The 16,592-nt window shown below is 39.4% G+C and overlaps 1 protein-coding gene across 1 annotated transcript in view; it reads left to right on the top strand.

The window, feature by feature from the left end:
• Positions 1–2,328: 2,328 nt before the first annotated feature.
• The window catches only part of rgs7a (regulator of G protein signaling 7a), a 52,956-nt gene continuing 38,692 nt past the window's right edge, over positions 2,329–16,592 (top strand). Inside the window, exon 1 of the mRNA XM_085369118.1 lies at positions 2,329–2,406. Within this exon, the coding sequence (XP_085225244.1) occupies positions 2,329–2,406 (78 nt within the window). The remainder of the gene's footprint in view (positions 2,407–16,592) is intronic.

The following is a 16,592-nucleotide window of genomic DNA, read 5'->3' as shown; positions in this document are numbered from 1 at the left end:
AGCACATTTTTCACAAATCTGCAGCTCACAGGAAAACAGGGAATGGACTGGATGTTTGGCCAACCTTGTAGAGTGGTTGATTCCTACGAGAGCAAAGAAGGAAGGACTGTAGAGAGATAAGCATACAGTTAGGAGAAAGGGCACATCTGTCATCTTTCACGCCTGGATTGTTGCATACCACAAAGCCACAGAGTGCATTTATTTATTCATTATCACTGCAGCACTGGACATGCCCAGTCATATAAATTTATTGCCGGTATATCCCAGTTCTTACACTTGCAGTGTTATAAAATACAAACGGTGAATTTGACTGAAACGCCATATCTTATTATCGTTTAAAGCCGTACTGCATACCCTCAGCTATTCGTTTTGGTGAGAGAAATACTCATCCGCTTCTTTGGGCAGAACAGACAGATTTCCAAAGGTATTGTAAAAATGAATGTTGGCCTAAAATTAAGCTGACCTCGACGTTTGCGTATACATCATTCTCCCCAAACAAGCACAAGATTTGTTCAAGATTTGTTTGACTTTTGGTTTCGCCAGCTCGTCTTTCAGTTTATTTTTATACTGTATGAACTTTAAAATGTCAACAAAAACGTAGGCGTTACCTAAAGACTTAAAATGTTCTTTAGTAGTCCAAGTTTATTGTTTATTGCCAGTAAAAGTGACAGTATAAAGAGAAAGTAGTTAGACTATTTATTTGGTATTGGAATATAAGTAGTGAGACTTTAATATAAATGTAACGTAATTCAGGATGGTTTCATTTACCTCACAACAACGCTTCATGGTACACTTGTGATGTATCATAAGGCATATTACTACGTCAGCGCTGTATAATTCTTGTGTTTACTGCAGGGCTAAATGGTATTTGTTCAGTTGTTCATATTCAGTTGGGACAACAGCTAAACGAGTTTCTTCTTATGGCACAGAAAATTGTAGTGTCCTCTCATGACCTTTGCTATAGATTGCAGTTGTATCAATATTAATAAGCTATCGGTTTAAGATGCCTTGTCCTGGTTTTCGCAATGAGCATTTCGCTGCAGTGCATAGCAGTACAATCTTAGCTTGAAAAAATAATAGCTGTATGTCTCCAAAACGGGTTGTAATTTATTCCTCACACACGATTGGTCATAGATCGATGCGCGCTCTCGACGCTCCGGGGTGGCGCACCCGTGATTCTGAGCACCGCTTGGAAAAGAGGAGATGAGAGACTGAGACAGAGAGCTGTACCACACCAAGTGTCCGCCGAATGTCTGCCTCCTCACGTTGCCAATGAATACCCCTCGCATTCCTATGTCTGCCAGTTGACATACTGAAAGCAAAGGACAAGGCTTCCATCCCTGCAAGGATTCAGGAGTCCTACAGCGGGCTGCGTGTTTTTTCAGGTAAGCGCCCCCCTTCTCCTCCCGTGACCGACGTCGCTGTGTTTTCTGTGTATTTAAGCGGCGTCCAAGAAGATAAGGGACGCGGGCGTTTAGCAGTAGCTGTCCAAGGTGCTTAAACGGGCAGTGGCTTGTGGTAAGAAAAGCCCGATATAGTAAAGCCAACGGCTTCATGTTAAGAGCGTGTTACATGACTTCGCTGTTCGTGTTGCAGTCTAAACCTCCCAAGGATGTCGTGTGGGTGTCGTAAAGGGAAGAAAGAATGATGAAGCTGTAATGTGCATACCATATCCATTACATTTGCACAGTCTTGCACATTTTGACTATGGCTACTACATCCGAATGCACGTATCCAGGCTGCATTGTAGAGTAGACTGCCTCCTCCAGGGACCGTGTGTTGTTTTACTGCATTTACCACTGCCAAGGTCTATAATTCACCTTATCTTGCTATTGCAACCTTAGGATGCATCCGTAGTATGTGCCATGTAGGGCGTGAGAGAACTCTCCGATGTAAACAAACGGTCAAAGGTGATTGCCGTTTTAGACTGTGCTGCACAGCGAATTCATCTGAGGCAAGAGTGACAGTAGGCTAGTCCTTCCATTTACCTATCATTGCTTTTCAAGTTGAACTTTTGTCCCATTCAGTAGGAATGTGTACTGTACCAGTAGCCACACTTTGTGTTAAAGCAACCACCTTTTTCTTAAAAATGTCCTTGTCAAGACCTTGTGAAATGTCAAAACACGTAGCCAAACTGGAGCAATGAACATCTGTTCCCTTTTGAAGTATCAAATACACTGAAACATGATGCAGACCACAGGCGTGTAAATTGCTCTCTTTTGGCAAAGTCACGTTTAGGCTTCGTTGTTCTTCTGACGTGCCAAAATATCCATTCTGTCCACAACAGGAGCACCTGACATTTCCTCTGGCAGATTTACTAGCTGGATCATGGCACAGACCAACAGCAGTGGGCAGGGGACCAATGGGGTAGCAGATGAGTCCCCCAACATGATAGTGTACAGAAAGGTAAGGCAGCTGCTATTTTTAGTCTGCATGTGTGAGGGAGATCGTAAGCATGTGTGTCTCTCTTGCATCAATTTACTCAACGACGAGCCATGCAGTGGCAGTTGCTAGCACTAATGGCAAGGCAATGTTTTTGTGGTATGGCTGGTCTAGGATTGAGATGTTACAAATGCTTAATGAGAACACTGAGAGTTCATTCAGTTATTCTCTCACAACATACATGAAGTCAAGTGTACAATAATACTTGTTATTGCATACACACTGGAGCTTTTTCTTTTTTTTTTTTTTAAACAAACTTACATTCATTTAAAAAAGAAAAAGAAAAAAGGAAGCCCAGGGTTTTAATCCGCAGCACTGGTGTATTTCCCTACTCATTGTGCTACTACAGTCAACACTTGGGAGAGGGTTTGGAGTGAACTGTCACACTGTTGAGACATCTTGATCCAGCACTGCTTAGCCATTAAACAGTTACATGAAATCATAATAATCTGCAGGCAAGGTAACATGTTTGTTTTGAGAATTGAGTTACAGTTTCTTAGAGAAACTCTGACACTTATATTATATTGCATCACACAAATATGAAAGGTTATGTGCACTGCTCCTTGGGTGCACTGATTTAGATACAATGTTTCCTTTGCTTTGAACAGAAACAGTAAGGCTAGATATAAGATTAACCTACAAATAAGCCATTTAGAAAATTGCTTTTGCTACCACCAGGAGAGGATTCTGTTCCCTGGTGGCACTGCCATTGCCTAATAGCTGGATTTTTCTGATGTTTTTCTGCTAAACATTGCTGTATATGTAAGCAAAATCCAATGCTTAATATGTAAGTGCTGCTGGATTTTAACTCACAGTGACCTGCAAATTGATTAAACATATACAACAACAGTGGCTTGTTTCACTTTGCTCTCTCAGATGCAGCAGTGAAGTGATAATTTTCTCATCTTACTTGTGGATGACTCAACCATGGAGTGAATGTCTTTATTTCATTCTATTCACCCATCAGCAAATGCTGTTCTATCTGCAATAGCCTCTGCACACCATGGAAAGGATACGCTTAGCATGGTGTCATGGATTGACGGTCTTTTATAGCACTCACAGCGTGCAAGGCAATATTACTGCCAGTGTGGGTGAAGACTTGCTGGATGTGGTGCGATGTTTGCAGCAGGAAGGAGCGCTTTGTTATTTAGGAACTTCCCAAAGTAAGATGACAGACTCAGAAGCTAGATTGTTCATTAAACAGGCCAAATATTGAGGGCAATTGAGATGGATGGGTGCATGCGTCTAGTTTTGTCAGTTCAGTCTGTGGCGACAGGGGAAGAAGTCTGTCATTAAATTTCATTTCAACATGGCAGAGTATCACAATATGCCAATGCATGGAAAACTAGCCACATCCTGATTTGTGCATCAAATATTGATTGATTTGAGGTCTTTCCATCTATTTAGTTCCATGTGATGTTGTTTCAGTTCTCTTGATATTGATCTGTTTCTTTGATTATACTCTGATGTTTCTGTGACATAGGCAACCTTAGTGTGTGTCTTCACTTGGGACCTTTTACTATAAATTCAGCAACTAAACTTTGTGTTTTTTAGAACTATCTCTTTTTTTTTCAACATAATGAGGGAAGACTAATTTCAGACCACTCTGTTTTATTTATTTATTTTGGCCAGACCGATATCTTAGTCATAAAGCTTCTTCACTTCACACCACTTGACCACACATGGTCACAGTTTGCTTTTGTACATCAACTGACCTAGATACTCTGCAGAATGAAAGGCTGTGGTGAAGCCAGGAAGGACGAAGTCCTGTTTCTAGAGTGGGTTTAACACAAACTGGAACTGGAGGAGCACTGTCTGTATAGACATGCGGATAATGCCAGGATGAACAGGCGCCCTAAATGCTTTTCAGATGGAGATGACTTGGCAGAGGTGTTGCAACCCACACTGAGAGGGCAACACTGAGATGAGCTAAATTCTCAAGTGGAAAACATTTTATTCTCCATTTTCCTCCGCAGACTTCTTCTACATCCATCTCATAAATACATAATAAAAACTCTTAATAAAATCTTGATTGTAAGCAACTGGCCACGTCTGCTTGACAGTTGCTAGTAGTGTATGTGGAATGATTATGTAATTGAGCAGAGGGAGTTTTATGCTTGATGACAGGAGATAGTGGTTTGATAGTCAGTCCACAGGGAGCATAACTATATCCTTTTTTATTCTCTGAATCTTTCTCTCTGGCACATCCGCCCCTCCACTCCTGTCATTAGCATCTAATGAAAATGGATGGTTGAGCCGAGGTGTTGACCTGCTCATTGTGGAGATGTGTGCAGAGATGCCTGTTTTCTTCAAGGACGCATGCACTTAAACGCCTTGCTTAGATGCATGCATGGATGTGCTGAAAATTGAAAAACATGCACACAGAAATACTTGCAGAAATACAAGCACAAACACGTGCAGCTGGCTTTTTGATAAACTGATTTATTGGCAACAGCAACTCTGAAATTTTACACAACCACTGCTTGCATGTAAAGCTAACACTACGTAAAATGTCCCCAGTTTATCAGAAATGCCAATGAAATGTTTAATCAATAGAGTCAATAAATAATAAATTAATGCTATGTGTGGAACCTTGCGTATAATAGCCTCTTTAATGTCTTGCTGCTCAAACATAAAACAATCGAGGCCAATATCATGAAGTGTTCCTGGGTTTTCTCAATATGTGTATTTTCATTTCTGCTCACATGTGCACGACATAAATGATACTCTGATGTGTGTGTGAGCATGTGTGTATTCTTTATGTAGGGCAAATGTTGCTAAGAGAGAGTTCTGAATTTTTTATGCGAGCCTAAAACAGCTCTGGTTCACAGCCACTCGGTATGAGGAGGGAACATTATCTCTCATCAGCTCGAGCTTTGTGTGTGTTTGTGTCTTCGTATGTGTGTGTGACTATGTATGTGAAATCTCTATCTATCTATCTATCTATCTATCTATCTATCTATCTATCTATCTATCTATCTATCTATCTATCTATCTATCTATCTATCTATCTATCTATCTATCTATCTATCAACTGAGGGTGAAATGAAATAAATGGTTAATATTACATAAGTTTTGCAGTATACTGAAGCCTGATCTTGTCTCTGTTGTGCTGTATCTGACAGCTGAGGCACCAGCTCACTCTTATTTACATCTAAGCTGCCGATGGGTATCCAGTAATTGTTCTTCCAGCAGCCAGTTTGGCTTCTATTGCTGTGCAGAGCCGCCAAGTCTCTACTGTATTTTTCTGTCTTTTTTCTAACATTAAGCACATGCAGCTCTCACTTTTTTTAACCTTTAGCCGATAAATTTTATACTCTGCTGCCTGTGTCTCTGCCTATGTTAAGACTGTGTCACTTAAAAAGTAATTAGCATTTAGTAAAACGTGGTGGTTTTTGCAAGGTTACTGCAACACAGTAAAAGGACTTTTATATTGGGCTCCAAGAACATCCGTTGGATGCTTATCTGCGTTCTGTTTTATGTATAGTTCAGATCATCACACAACAGAGTCATACCACTGGTTTCATATCACATAACCAAATACTACATGATGTGTCACGGTTATATTTTTGATCAACATTTATGTAGCAAATACCAAACTGTGCTTTTCTGTTTTAGACCACTTCCAAAATAGCGTTAGCCTATAACAGATGATAAAATTGCTTTTCTTGTCAAATAATAGTTACATCAAAAATTATTGTGAATATTTCTTTACAAGTGTATTTATGCACTTTCTCACTGTTTTATGCTTCAGAGATTTCTGTCATTTACACTTTGCGATAGCGCGTTGATGCCGCACTGCACTTAGTGAGCCTCGGTGGTGAAGTAAAGAACAAACAGAAATGACAAATAGGGCAAAGATATTAGTGCGTGCTATCGATTTGTCAATTGATTAAGTGCTTGTATACGAGAGATCATTTTGCAAGAACAAGACAATCCTTCTGTTCTGCATCACAGCACCACAATAGTAATAGAGCAGTGTTACATGATGCAGAACTGCATCCATTATTAACCCTCTCGAGGTGTTGGCCACTGTTTTTATGTTACTGGTGTCTCAGATGTGTCGAACAGGAACAAAATCAGGAGCATAATATCCAACAAAGTGACTGATGAGTATGCATGATGCTTTGGATAATTTCAAATACTACATGTAAAACACATTTAGATTTTTTTTTCAACAATAGGTGTGTTTTATCAGGTCTATCTGATTTCTTCAAAATTATAACCCAGAGTGCCAGGTAACAAACAAAGGCATACATATTAAAATTTGGTTTAGATGGCTGAAAATTCATTTCCTGCCTGGAACGCATTTTTCAATTTCATTCTAAGCTGCATGTGTTAAACCTGCCCTATATCAGCATGCCCTGTTATCAATACAATTTCCCAACCATCCTACATTGTTCATGAGTCATAAAGCAGAGGGAACTGAATACATTTTCAGCATTTTCTCACTTAAGAGCTAGATTGAAGGGTTCTTATACTGCCTGTCTCTCTCAGGCTGCAATCAAAAGATCACTAAGACCGGGGAACGAGCGAAGGGGGGGTGGGGGGGGGGGGGGGTGGGGGGGGTGAGGTGGGATGATCTATAATTGCCAGATCAGAGAGAAATCTTTGTGTGTGAAGTAGGGCTCTTCGTATGTCAGCTTGCCAACCAGGCAATTTCTCTTCCTGTGTTTGAAAACACATGTTCTCTTTTCCAAAAATTGTTGAGGAAACGTGTGGGTGTTTGGCCCCCACTTTAGGGGGGAGAAATGACATTTATGGCTTTGTATATCAAACTAATCAATTCTCCTGTATTTGCTGAAGTCTGTAAATAAAAGGTAATTACAGGTGCTGGCAGTTGCTACAGTTGGTGGTAGAGTAGTTTTATTATCTTATTGTCCAACCGGAAGCTAATCCACAAAGCCATGTTGTGGATGGTGAAACCTCCTACTGTACATCCAACAAACACCAGAAGTAACTGCTGGATTATGTGAATAGTTCATTCTCCCTAAGCAAACTTTTGTTTGTTAAGGAGACGTGTCATAAATAATCACAAAGGCGCACAGAGGATATATATCCATATTGGTGGCAATATCACGGCTTGTATTTTGTCTCTTATGCCATACGAGTTCTCATAAAAGTTCTTTGCAACTGGTCAACATTTTTAGTTATTAAACTGGTCCATATAATAATGTTGATAATATTGAAAAAATCCTGAAAAGGCTTGAAAAGGATAAATGGCAAAGAGGAATAGGAAAGAACTGAGGAAGGATGGATGGATTTGTGAGGCAGAAGCTGTTTGATAACATCCTCGAACAGAGAGTGACACAGAATCACATAGGCACCTCTACAACAGAGGACTCTCAAGGTGGTGGACTTTCCCACCCTCCAGAATCCCCTGAAGCAGACATTAATCTGGTAGAGACCATGATGGTCCCAAGCCTTGTGAGTTCAAGCTGTTGGCTCCAGCCCCAGTATTGCCCACAACCAGAGCTCAGAGGCAATGTAAGTGTAAGAGAGAAGCCAAATGAGCTGAAGGACCATCGTACCATTTGGAACCATTGCTGAGCCAAATTATACGAGGCTCTGGAGGGAAAGATTTAAGTTCAGTGGTGCTTCCATAGCTGGTCGATAGCACAAATTCACACCATTGTGGCAAAATTGAAAAATAAGCAATGTAAACTAATGAAGAGTTTAATTTTTTAGGCTGGTAGGGTGCCTAATTGTGATTAGTGGACATGGAGATTTATTTTCATATAAATATTTAATGTAAATGTAATGAAATATTTGACTCTGTGTCAGCAGTGGCTTTGTGAGGCTCATAACAAGTCATTTCAAAGCATGAAATGATGATATTTATGAATTGTATCAATGTCATATCATTTAGAGTTAAAAAGTAGCGTGTGATGCCTCTTGAATGACGTACTTTGTTTTAGTCAAAGCTACAAACTAAGGCTTTTTTGAAATCATGAAATTGCTTTGCAATATAAAGTAATACTGGGTTTAAGCTTTGTACTTGCCTGTTCTAATAAACAAAACACTAAAAGCAAAAAAATGTCAGTAATAAAAAATGAGACTGGGTACACTGTGTGAAATGCACAAACTCACTTTTCTGGGAGGATTTAGAGTGAGGATGTTAGATTTTTACAATCTTTACAATCTCAGCTAAAGAAAGCCAATCTTTTCCAGAAAATCAATCTTCTCATTTTAGTTTGGCAACAAAGAAACTTTTGCTTTTGGTGTAGGTGACCTGGCTGAGGGCACAGAATGTTCCTGGGTGTCCAATATCAAAGGTCTATATTTCTTACAACCTTAAACCATCCAAATCAGAGTTTTTGGCACTGTAGAGAAAGGCTGCTAGTCAGCATGAATAGCTATCACATATAAATTAAAAAAGATATTATTGCAATCACAAAGCTGTATTTGCTACCTAACATTTAATTTGATGCGAGGTGATGGTTTTTAAAGCACTGCAAAGATCAGTGAGCAGAAACTTAGGCCCATCTTGCTCTAAGCGGTCCTCTCTGTATACGTCTGCCACAGCTGGAGTCTTTAGGCCTGTCTGTTAGGGTTATATAATGGTCCAAGGAAGCCTGGGCATTAAGATAGCGGTTGACTCAGGCAGTGCTTCTGTCTCGTCATTTAATTCCAGCTCAACATTTAGATACAGATTACAGGAGTGCCCCAGAGTTGTAAATTAATTCACTGCCATCTCTGGTGTGATGGGTTTAATGGGGCCAGAGAGAAAATAAAAACAGAAGGCTAAAATGTAGGACATAACAATGAAGCTGACATCTGAATTCTTTGATTTCGCTACAGTCACAGTGTGTCTGTCTGTCCATCTGAAACCTCTGCATGTCCGTCCTTTCTTCTTGTTTGTATTTGTGCCCCTCCTCTCTCGACCCTCCATCGCTACAAACACCATCTGTAAACGGTTTCCATGCAGTCTCTACTTCTAACGCACTCACCGGTTGTTTCTGCTGAAGGCTCACTCCTTCCCACTCACCGTCTACTATGTATAAATTCCCAGATTGCATCTCTGATGTATAAAAGCTGGTTATATATTTTGCTCTAAAATCTCTTAACTGTGAGATGCATTTAGTGTACAATACTTGATGATTCATTATCAACCGATTAAGGGCAGGGCTACTGCATTTTCTTTATTTCCTGTTGTTTTAAACGACAGATAACACAGAGTAGTTGTTTTATAATATGCTAGTTTATTTTTTGTGGTTTGGATATAGTTTTGGGACTTTATCATTTTTCTGGACATCATATTTATTATGTGATACTTGAACCGGAACACCATTAACTAATTACTCTTAGCTGCTTTTTTTTGTAAATGTCATTGTGTCCCAAATCACCCACTAAAGTATTCAGCAGAAACATAATAAAATCATGTGAGGAATGCTATTTTCAAACAGTATATACTTCATAGCAGCCTCAAATCATTGCCAAAGCAAAAATCATATTTGCTCATCAAGAGAGTTAAAAAGTAAACAGAAACAAGAACATATTTTCTGTATTACCTTACTTCTCTACTGTGTATTTTGGCAGCTTGAAGTCAAAGTGAAGGCGGTCTTCAAAAATATTCTTGCACTTTCTCTGTCTTCTCTGTCTGTGTAAACTTGTGAAAACATTTCTCTCAGTCCCAACTTTTTTTTTTTATATCCCAGTTTCCATCACTGTCTCTGGCTCTGGTGTTCACACTTTGCCCTCTCATTTCTGTTTCTTTCATTCCCATCTCCCCCTTCTGTCTCCCCTCCCACTCTCATGCCCTCTTTTGTTCAGATTCAGGTCTTTGATGTTTCTCATATACTCCACCATTTCAAACTAAGTTTCTATCTTTGTCTTTCTCATACGGTCCCTGACACACATGTGCACTCTCACCCCTTGTCCACCGACAGCACCGCACATAAAACATCCCTCCACCTCTGCCTCTCTGTCCCCTTCTCTTACATCCCTCGCCTCTCTTTGAAGTCATCTGAACCCTAGTCAGAGCCCAAGCCAATCCAGTCAGCTTTTATCCTCACAAAGAGAAAAAGAGAGAAATGTATTTAGACCCTGGTGGAGCACAGTCATCGCTCCTCCTGTGTGAACTGATTCACTCGTGACTCATAGCTTTATTGGGAACTCTCTCTAAACAAACAACCATTGGATGTGGCATTTTCATCCAAATTGACTGGAACTGTAACTGAGAGTGCCGGTCTGATTGTCCCCCTGCAGCTTGGTGCCCCTCTCAACAATAAGGAGTCGTTCTCCCAGAAGCGGTCATGTCTCAGTGATTAGCTTGCTATGACTGAGTGCCAGTGCGCAAATCCAATAATAAAAGTCAAGCAGCAATTGTTCCAAAGGGTACATAGTCATATATTTGAGACATACATTTTAATTCGCCTAACAGACAGGAACACACCTTAGTTTAAAGCTGCGCAGATCTGAGCTCATCAGACACACACACACTCCCTAAGCTTGCAGGTGTTTGCACGCTGAGAAGCTTCCACCTGCAACCTCGTGATGCTTCCAGCGTCACATCATTAGTTCAGCTTAGCAGGCACAGTTATCCACAGCACAGCCTAGTGTACAAAGCTCCGGCGCCATCTTGACTCAAGCTGCTGATGTTTTTTGGTTTTTTTTTTACATTTCTGTAAAAAGTAACCAACTAATGATTTGCATCTGTGTTGTGTATTTTAAACTTTTACCTTATAGCCAACATATCACAACTGCCATCATGTGACACACCAATACTTTGCTCAGTCCTCAGCTTTCCTAGCATTATGTAGTTATATGTGAGGTTTAATAAACTTAGCCTACTGGCCATACATATTTTATCAAATTGTAGATGCACTTCAAGTAATTATCCAGCTACAAAATATTAGGCGGCAAATTACAATCTACATGCAAGAAAATTGCCCCTATTAGTTTTGTAATAACAGCATATTTTCTAATAACAGTAATGTAAACAATAATAATCTAAGAAATTCTAAGAGTGCTGCCGATTGAAATGCATATGAATGTGCACATTTCGATCTACCTTTTATTTGAGCTATTTTAGCCAAGCAGAATGAATTTCTGGTTGTCAGTGGTGGTCTGAAGGTCTACCACATACTCAGTGAAATTTCTTAATAACTATTTAATGGATGACATTAAATTTTGAGCAAAAAATAATGATGTTTTCATTAAATTCAGGTTTACCCTCACTGATCTACCTGTGTTTAGTTGTCAAATAGTGTCTGCTAGTGTGCTGATAGCATCTGGGTTAAAGCACAGGTTCACACCGCTTCTAAAGCAATGCTACACTTTGTTCTTTCTACACCTTATATTACCAACTAACTTACTAACCAACACCCAATTTCTTCCATTAGGCATTCCTATCTGGATCATCATCATTTTAATAATTTGATTCTTAGACACTGACCCCTAACAGTGTCTCATCTGCTAATTGAGATGACGTTCCTGGACAATGCTCTGGGAATTGATGTGCTTTCTCCTGCCCTCTGTTTTGTTTCTGCTGTGGTAGCTAGTGGCTGTTCAGATCAGATCCCCATGACAACCACACCAGCAGTCTGTCAAATGCTATTATCTCGAGCACTTATGTGTCCAGCGCAAAGTGACAGGACATGAGTTTGTATGTGTGTGTATGTTTGCTTTTCGGTGCCTTTGCCAGTCCACGTGTACGGGCAAAACATTCATACACTTTTAGAGTCCTGCACAGTCCATGAAAGCCTGCAGTGTTGTTTGTGTATCAGCTGCATTTTTCACCAAAATCCTTTCCTTTTGTGAGTACATGAATAAAAGGGGGACAATAGACGCAACTGAGTACATTTTTTTCAAGAGCATGACTAGCATACTTTTATTTTCTGCCACTTATAGTTAAAACTCTGCTACATTTCTGTAGTAAATATTATAACTTGTGTTTTACTGGATTACATTTAGCTGAAAATCTGTCCATGCAGTTATGTAATTGTAAAGTTCATGGCAGCTAAGGGCCATACAATGCACCTAAATATAACAGCAATTCAGCTCAATTTACGCTGTTTTTCTTTTTAACATATGTTCAGAAATCAGTGTTTTTATAAAGAACTAGATCCTGCTGACTGCCTGCACATGGAGCAAGGCGATTGCCATGTAATTTGGTAGCTTATTTGATTTTTCTTTAAAAGAAGACAGTGCATTTAGTGTTTTTCATTCAGCTTTTTTATGTGTGTCAGCCTTTATTTTATGTATCTCTGCATGTCATCTTTCAGTCTTTAGGTTAAACGTGTAATTTTATATGCACCATGTGGTAACAAACTAATTTACATGTTAAGCAAACAATTTACTAGCTACACAAAAGCAGTTAAGTCAATATAAGTGAAGATCATTTACACTTAGCAACAATAACTATTCACCAAAGCCCTGTCATAATCTTATGATGCAGAACTGTTATTTGCCCCCAACAGACGTGAGTGATTTCATAACAAATTGACGTCTCACAATAACACGGATTTCTGTTCACCAACTAATAACTTGAAAGTATTAATAGATGCATTATGCTTATTTTGTACATATGCATTGACTAATGGCAATATATTTTGCAAACCTCTAGAATATTAGCTCCAGCTCCTTTCAGGTCCCCACTTGAGACCACGGTTGTAAAGGAATTAGATTTAGATGTGTATGGTTATTATGTCACAGCTAATAACCAGTCAGATTGCTTGATTCAATTAATGATTTGGACTGGCCTTTATCTCAGGCGTTCTCTCGCTCTCCTTCACACACGCTACACATTGGACCACGTTATCATGTACATGTTGATGACAAGCCATGAATAAGGCAATGGAAGAGTTTGAAATTGATACCATAAGAACAGCTACTAAAAATCTCTAACTCGTTTGAATCCCAGTGACCTTAATCTCAAGGTCAGAGGTCGCATTTTCTAAAAATCTTGTGAATGTGATAACTCAAGAAGGACGTCATCTAGGATTTTCAATTTACTAAAATCGTGAATGAATTTGAATCTCAGTGACCTTGATGTTAAGGTCAGAGGTCAGAGGTTACGTTTTCTGAAAATCTTGTGAATGTGATAAATGAAAACAAGACGATGTAGGACTTTTTCACTGGTACCATAGGTGTGATTACTAGGAGGCTGATAGGTAGCACTGGCGGTCGCATGTATTTTAAAAAGATCTATTGCATGCTGTTATTGCTACTTTTTCTTGATAAAAGCAGCAATAACAGCATCCTTTCTCCTTTACTGATAACAGAACACAGCGTATATCATATTTTCTCTTTTTCACACAGTCTGTGAATCAGTGTTTACATATTGACATAACAATGTCTGTGCTGGACAAAAGAGAATTTTTTTTATTATAACTTTAAGCGGAAGGAAAAAAGACCAGGTCAGATTTAACAAGGCATTTGGATATCAAGGGAACTGTTCCTTGCACTGGACTGACTTGATTTGTTGATGTTTAGCTTGCCTTAGCCTATGCCACTGGAGCCTAGTGTGTACATGAATAAGCTGGTATTGGAACAAGTGAGAGGATATGTCAGGGTGTGGATGACAAGGTTTGGCATTAAGGCAGCTGTCCTGCATGAATGTATCAACTGAGGCATTTTTTTCTGTGTTCTTGTTTGCAGCATCCCTTTTCGTGCACTTATCTGAAAACTTGACTACATCAACGCCAATTCTCATACATTACCTGGCAGTGGTAAAGTTTTAATGTTACCTCATTTTGATTCTTTGATTTCTTTGGATTCGTTTAGGTTCCACAGCATATCTCTTTCTGCCTGTCCACACTAATGGTTTGTACCTGATGATAGTTTGAAATCCTCAACAAAGCCTATCATCTACAATCTTCATTGCTTAATAGTTCAAGTGTTGCTTGCGTCAAACAGTCTGCCCTTATTGGTTTATTGCCTATCCTGACTGGTGTGTCCTCTGAAGTGTGGATGTGTGTGTCCTGTCAGACACCCAGCCCTTGTCTTGTCTCTGTTCTGCAGACAGGAGAAGGCAGAAGAATGTCAGCCTGCCAGTATCCAGCTGCTTCTCTCTTATTGGTATTCAAGGCACATAGAGCCGTCCTGAGTGTCTGTTGCACGTGCCAAGGAGGAATGTGGGAAATGAGGGGATAGAGGGAGAGGGGGTGATGCCTCTTCTCTCTCATGTTATCTAGACCTAAAAATAGAAAGCATCCTCCCTTCTTTTCTATTCCCAGCGCAGTTCTGTTTCCATACCCAGCCTCCCTTCCTGCTTCCCCTTCTCTGTTTTTCTCTCATCCCTTTCCTCTTTTTTTCCCCTTGTCCTTCTGTTTAGTCTAAACATGATCCCTGGAGCTCAGACTCCATAAGTGGACCCTGTTAATGGCTTTCCTTGATGAAGAAGGGGCGATTTCATTTAACACTACCAAATTCTCATGGCCAGACCGTCCTGTTTAATCGTCAAAATTAAAAGCAAGATTATTAAATGCACCTAAGTATGAATTTTCTTATTGCCAAGAATTGCTAATTTTTTACCACAAAGAAGTGCTGGAATCACAGCAACGTCTAGTAAAACCTATTGTAAACCAATTTAAAAGCTATTGTTATTATTTTACCAAAACATAGCTTTGTATATGTAATTGTGTTAGGCTGATCAGTAATGCTTTAGTCTTGGAAAACTTTTGCACAGTCAATCTGAAAGTAATGCAGCTTTCTTCTTCATTTATCTGCTAATTTATGATAGCACACAGTTGCTGTTTAAGTGATGAAATCATGGTAGGTGGGCAGGAGGGATATTGGGTTTCAGTGGATTATGTTCTAGCACATGCCTAACCTTGGCTTAGTCATCGCGCCCACTGCCCGCCCACTAAGAAGATGAGAGTGAGAGAGAGACAGTAAGAGTGCGAGTTAGAGAGAGAGCGAGGCCTTGCCCCGGAACACTATCCCACCACCATCCAGGAACACCGTGTTGTAGTAGATTCAGAGACAAACAGAAAGAAAACTGAGTAAACTGAATAGTACAGAAAAGTGAAGACGGTTGAGCTAATAACTCAAAAGCAACGCATAACAGTGATGAGATTAAGGAAAACATTAACTAGAGTAAAAACTGAAGTAATACTGCACTGGTGTGTAACCCTGGGGTCAGTTCTACTGGAAAAATGCTGAAGCTTAAGTTTGTCGCTTATGAGCAAATAAAAGTGCAAGCTGTTTTATAGTAAGGTCGCCACTAACTGACCGAGATGTTACGCCAGCCTACAACAAAATCAATACTACCACTAATGCTAAAATTAGCATGCTGCTATAATTACTGCTGCCAGTGTGGCTGCCAGTGTAACTTTATTCACTACTACAGCAAAAAACAAGATACAGGGAATCACTTTGTAGCTTTTTATTGCATTAAATGTTATTTTAACGGACAATTAGTGAAGGTACTGTAGCATAACTTCCCAACTTTCTCAGTTTAGAAGTATACTGATGTCTACATGAAGGATATTAGCCAAAAACAGCAAATTTGCAGGTAGTAATGCTAAAACACTGAGCTGCACAGCTGATAATCGTCTGATGTTTATACTGATTTGAACTCCTTTAATATAAATATGTTTATTTAACTGTGACAGATAAGTAGAGACAGTTATAATAATAACACATCATTAGAAATATTGGTAAAGTTCCTTGTATGGTTTTATGCTTAGATACTGTAATAACTTCTGAATTATTTGATTTTAAGCTAACAACCTTAAAATCAACAACAGTCACATCCTTCAAGCATCAGTTACAGCAATGGTAAAATTAAAAATTTATATTTCATTGTGAAAAAGTCATGACATGGAACTTTAGTGTGCCCTGAAACCTAAGTATGTATTGTGGTCTTTCTGGAATTTTACATTATTCTAAAAATGTGCTCTGTTTACTTAAAGCATGAGATGGCAGAAACCCTGCTGGCGGACAAAGGACTGCATTAAGTGTAGCAATGTCAAAGGAAGAAAGGCATCACTGGCTGCTTGTCTCTTATCCCTCATTCAATGTGCATCTCTTTCTCTCTAGTAGATGGTCGTCGCTTCGGGAGGGAGATGTTGAGGAGTCAAGGAAAATACTAAAGATCTTTCTATAGCCATATGCAAGAGACAGTTTTTGGGAAGGAAAGAGGCCATGACTTGTAAACACACAGAAGTAAGAAGTAAAACACTGTAGAAGTAAATGAAAATACT

This window comes from Diplotaxodon limnothrissa, linkage group LG13 (genome assembly GCF_057381915.1).
Source record: "Diplotaxodon limnothrissa isolate DT_005_m linkage group LG13, D_limnothrissa_male_GT1.1, whole genome shotgun sequence".
Classification (NCBI taxonomy): domain Eukaryota; kingdom Metazoa; phylum Chordata; class Actinopteri; order Cichliformes; family Cichlidae; genus Diplotaxodon; species Diplotaxodon limnothrissa.
This window is presented reverse-complemented; position numbering and strand designations above follow the sequence as displayed.